This window comes from Lepisosteus platostomus, chromosome 12, assembly GCF_059453375.1.
Source record: "Lepisosteus platostomus isolate fLepPlt1 chromosome 12, fLepPlt1.hap1, whole genome shotgun sequence".
NCBI classification, from domain to species: Eukaryota; Metazoa; Chordata; class Actinopteri; order Semionotiformes; family Lepisosteidae; genus Lepisosteus; species Lepisosteus platostomus.
Genome location: NC_142622.1, coordinates 3,200,971 through 3,206,300, shown reverse-complemented (window position 1 = coordinate 3,206,300; position 5,330 = coordinate 3,200,971). Strand labels below are relative to the sequence as shown.

Genomic DNA, 5,330 nt, shown 5'->3' with positions numbered 1-5,330 from the left:
AATGAGATAGTATCTAATCAGTGCACCCATTATTTTCTGTTTGGCCGTTGATAAAAATAAAATGATTTAAAAAATGGGTTCTCGATATGTAATGGACTGATCTATAGATTATCTGTAAATTACTTAAATTCTTCTACTTAGAAAATGATTCATGTTTTTCTTTTCTTACTAGTTCATTGTATATTATTTTGGAAAATCCGCTGCGCATTGTAAGCAATTCTCCCTTTTTAAAAAAAATGTACCTGTTGAGGCATTCCAAGTCATTTTAATTAAGCACTAGGGACTTAATAACATAATAACGCCAGATTAAAAATTACGTGTTTGACGAAGGCATTTCAAATCTGACTATATAAATAGTTACATAAAACTAATGCGACTTTTCTTGAAGTATTCATGTTTGCTTAAATAAACGCGTATCTGCTGAGCTTGAGTTCTCTGTACGGGCATTTCTGCAAACATTCCTGGTGCTCTGTTGCTAAGAAATTGTTTTCTGCAGGCCCGCCTGCAGGGCAGTTGTCTCGGACTACTTGCCTATTCAAAGTCTCCCGAGTCCTGTAGCTTAGCAACCTATCTTTATTGTATCCTACCATTTCCCTGTGATCAGTTTCTTTAAAAAATATATTTATAAAATGAAGTCACCAGAACTCTAAAGCTAAGTCCCAAACGAGAAGAGAAGAGTCTCACATCTGCTCGCTTACAGAAATGTAGCACACCTCTTTTCTGGGTAAGTGCAACTTTAAAATTCTTTTACTTTGGATTTGTCTGCAGAACAGAAAAGCTTATATTCTTGGGAGCGTAGAAAGTTGTCTGTCAAAGACAAAGAGATGTACTGCAATGAGTGTTTTATATTACAGATGAGCTTGGCCAGCGATAGGACTGATGTGGTTATTGTAAAATTAGTTCTGTAGAATATAATGCCCCTTCATAGGCTAATTAGTATGTCTAAAGACTCATGTATTGCTAGAGTATCTCAAGAGTGGTATATGTAATTTTTAGATTACTGATATAACTAAAGTATTTAAGTTTTATCTTAATTTCATTCGAAAAGTATGTATATTCATTCTCTTGATTCACTGTGTTTTGTGCTTGATTCTACATCCCAGAATTAAGGCAGATTCCACATTTCAGAAGACCTTTTGATTGGCTGACTTTAAAGTGATTAAGAAATGTCATGATTCAGCCTTTTACGTTGCTTAAGAGAACACGTTACAGTTCGAATGCAGCTAATTACTTTTAAAACTCTTATTCATGGGGAGCAACTTCAGTTTGTGGCTTTTAATTGACAGTTTTCTAGAGCACGAAGAGAGAAGACAACATGGACAACATGATGGACTCTGACATGTCTCCTGACTCCCGAACATCGTTTCGCTTTGACAAAAGGATCGCTTTCTTTGCGAGTCAGGACCTGGCTTCTATAAGAAGTAAAGCATTTGTGTACCCTCAAACCGAACTCAGCACTAACATCTGGAAAAGAAAGGCACTAGATTTCACACCAAAACTATACAGATCCATTAGGCTGCCTCAGAAGGCAAAAAGAATTGAGCGTGCCTCTTTGACATTGACCAGCTCTGCTGGTAACCTGGACAGTTTCTGGAAAGCCAGATCAATAGAGCTGCCAGAAATTTTTCCAAAAAAAGAACAGCCAAAGTTTGAAGCAAGATTCAGGCCTCCTGATGCACTTGGAGCAAGTATAATTTTTGTAAAAACAGGCAAATACCCCTCTGATGTCTACAAAGATCCCAAACCTCATGACTTCAGGCAGGTAAACTACCCCTTTATCTGTATTGTATTAAAGCATGTATGTGCTTATGCACCACGGTGAAAGATTTGTGGGGCCGTTACACAATCCATGTAATTCTAAACAAGCTATTTCTTCTCATTTTATTAATTCATGAACTATGCAAGACAAACACAAAAAAATCTGTGATTATTCTGTACCAGATATCTCCAGCCATGGTCCTGGAGAGTCCATGGCAATCTCTTTTATGGGCACCCAGTATCAGTGGCTAAAGGTCACTTATCTTAATGGAATGACAGCAGGTTTGGAATGAAACTTACAACTGTGTTCCATAGCTGTTTAATATCCACAGAGTAATTAACACTCTCTAACTCTCTGTTCCACAGCCCTTCAATATTCACAGGGTAATTAACAGTCTCTAACTGTATTCCATACTTATTTCAATACCTCACTGACTTTTCAAGCATAAAGTGTCTTATTTTTAATGAGGAAACCTGTCATTGTAAGTATACCCACAAGAAAGTGTTAAAACACACTTATTTTTACTCAGAATCATACCTTTCAAAACAGTCTGATGAAAAAAAAACATTTGAAACTTCAGGTCGTATAAATAGAATGAAGCTTGAAATAATTAACACAAAATTGCTTAATTAGGGACATACTTGCAGCAACTTTCATTATCTATAATTCTCTTATTTGCAGCTAATAATCTTTTATCAATGTGTGTTGTCTCCTCCTTCTACCAAAGTTTTTTCCCCAAAAAATTACCATTACTAAATCAATTGATTCCATTTCAGTATGAAGATAATATACCAGACATAGTGACGACCTATGAACGAGATCCAGGCAATCTGAATCTCAAGTTACAGAACCTCAGTGCAAGTAAGTGTGTCCTCTTCTCCTTAAATGTAAGTTTTGTCTGAGCATTAGTTTGTACTGTTGTGTATAGGCTAAAAATGTTAGAACTCTGTCTGAAAGAGCATTACAGTTAGAGTATCTTCTATTTCTAATGGTACAGTCTATGTGTGTGGGATGGGGGTTTGGTTCTTCAAAGCAGTAAAAAGTTATATTTATAACTTTTGCAACGATCCTCTGTGTGTGACTTGGACCCACGTGCATGCAGCGGAAAGGAAACCACAGTGGCGTCTGGTGACATTCTGCCTTGTTATTTAAAAAAAATACAACTGAGAGAACACAAGCAGAAACTTACACCAACCAGAAGACACAGGTGGAAACTCCATGGAAGAGCATTTAAAGTCGTGAACACGAGGCTGGACAGACCCCTTGTTTCCTTCATGAAACTGGATCAATTACCGACCAAGTACCAAAGAGCTATAGTAGATGGGCTAAATAGTACTTTAAGTACTCTGACTATGCCTGTACACAGCCTCGCTCTTTAGACTGGATCTGAAAGCTTGTTAATCTGTTAGATCAATCTCTCTCGAATAAAGCAGCCCAATGGCTAAAGAAGTGATGGAGTACATCCCATAGCCTTCGTCATCAGTCACTGTAACAGAGTAATTGAAAGGAATGGCTTTAGTTTGTTGTTTCGTGGGGCAAAGGTAGCAAAGCTGCTGAGAAAGTATTCAGAAGCTGCGATTGCTCCCGACACGCGAGTCCACAGAAGACCAGGTGCCACATTCAGCTGACCGACTGAGTGTGGCTTTCTTTCAGTCGACAGCTCCAGATCCCCAGCCCCAGCGCTGCGGCAGAAAGGGCGCTCTGACAGATTCGACACGTTCAAGCCGGCCGAACCCAAGTGGGATCCGAAGCTAATACTTCCGGAGGGACCCTGGCCTCCAAAGTCAGCTTCTTACACGGTACGTGAGTCAACGTCAAGATACGTCATCATTTTAGAGGCACTGTGTTTTTACACCCAGAGCCCCCAGATCCAATCCTCCTCGACCACAGGGCCTTTTTAAGTATAGACTTTATGTTTTAATACTGTCAAGGGAGCCTACATTTTCAAGAACTGCCTCTGCCCGTATTTGGTGAACCTACCTGAATGTGTTGGAATCTACACCCCTTCCATAAGAGGAAGCCAGCTTGGCTCAAACCCAGACCTCCGGACTTCTGGCTCTGAACCAAGATGGCGTCCTCCTGTGTTGTGATTTCATCACAATATATAACAACATTCCAGCCCATGCTTTGGTCATGTAACTGATTACTGTACGTCTTTCAGGCAAAGGCCCAGATTAAATAAAAACTTTGACCAACAAACCAAAAGCAAACTGCACTTTTAAGTGCTTGACGGCAGCTATTTGTTTAATGGATTTTCTTAAAATGTCACTATCAATATTTTCAGTGCAACAAACACTTTGTGTAAAAAATGGACAAGTGAAATTTGAAGTTATTAGTGATTAATTATAAGGTTCGGTGTTGTAAATAATTGCTGTTTATTGTTTGTAGAGACACAGGCGGAGAAGAGGTGTTTATTCCGCCCTGATGGAGCGTGTGGAAGAGAAACTTGATAACATGTGCAAAAATGTACCATAGATTGTCATCATTACAGCAGTCATATAGCATCTACATCATACAGCAGTATACTATATATACAGTAGTACGTACAATGTAGTTGTTCTCTTATTCATATATCACTTTTTAAAGGTGAGCTTGAAAGGGATTTTTATGTGTTGTGTTTTAGATGTTCTTTCACTGCTTCCTTGATATACTCAGCTCCACAAACTACAAGCTAGACAAGGGCGTGCTTGGAATTCTGTAGCTACTGTTTTTTAGATTAAACTGGAGAATCTGTGATTCCAAGAATACGATGCATCCAAAAAAAACTTTGGAGGTTTTGGAGGTTTGGGGAGACAAAAACTGGGACCAGTGCTGGATTTGAAAAAGAAAATAACCAGAGAAACGGCATGGAATGCCTCTTGGGTGTTGTACGTCTTTGTCCACCTGGGGTAGATGCGAATTCCCAACAAATTGTGCATCTGCTGCACATTCCTCACACTGTGCATTCAGTAAAAATGAAACTACCTCTCTTTGGCTCTCACAAGGCAAGTGCATTAATACAGTATATGTATTGTACCAGTGTGCAATACACTAAAGAATCTTAGTGCTCTTACTTTATACTTTTATTTGATGATAATTATATTGCACATTGTTTTCATTCACTTAAGGATGTTTGTATTCTTGCAGTTCTTGTAGAGGATTGTTTTTTATGTATTGCTTTGGAATGGGCAATGTAAAAACCTGCCTCTTCTATGTTTTGAATGGCTGTTAATTCATATGCATTACTTTGTCCAATGTCATTCTAAAATCTGCAATAAACATTCACTTCTCATAAAGTCTGAACCTCTGGTAACAACTCATGAGCTCAAACAGCATAGTAAATAATTTTCTTTGTGTAAACAGTGTTCTGTTATTATTCTGGGTTCGATTCATTAACAGTCCACAAGATTTGAAAGGGAATAATAACTTGACTGGAAAAGACCTCCACACACTCCTCGTTGTGTTACTAATTTCATGGCTTAAAGCCTTATTGCTGCGCTCATGCATCAACTAGTATCCTTACACATACGTTCATTATTCTTATCACTACAAATACTACAGTCGTCAGTTACAGGATAGATACATTTCTCAG

General features: G+C 38.3%; 1 protein-coding gene across 1 annotated transcript; it reads left to right on the top strand.

Moving 5' to 3' along the window:
* Positions 1 to 365: 365 nt before the first annotated feature.
* Positions 366 to 5,098, top strand: c12h7orf78 (chromosome 12 C7orf78 homolog). Its single transcript, XM_088600461.1, has 5 exons — positions 366 to 724; positions 1,287 to 1,762; positions 2,536 to 2,620; positions 3,413 to 3,558; positions 4,148 to 5,098. The coding sequence occupies exons 2-5, from the start codon at positions 1,316 to 1,318 to the stop codon at positions 4,232 to 4,234; spliced, it is 765 nt and encodes a 254-aa protein (XP_088456587.1). The 5' UTR covers positions 366 to 724; positions 1,287 to 1,315; the 3' UTR covers positions 4,235 to 5,098.
* Positions 5,099 to 5,330: the final 232 nt, after the last annotated feature.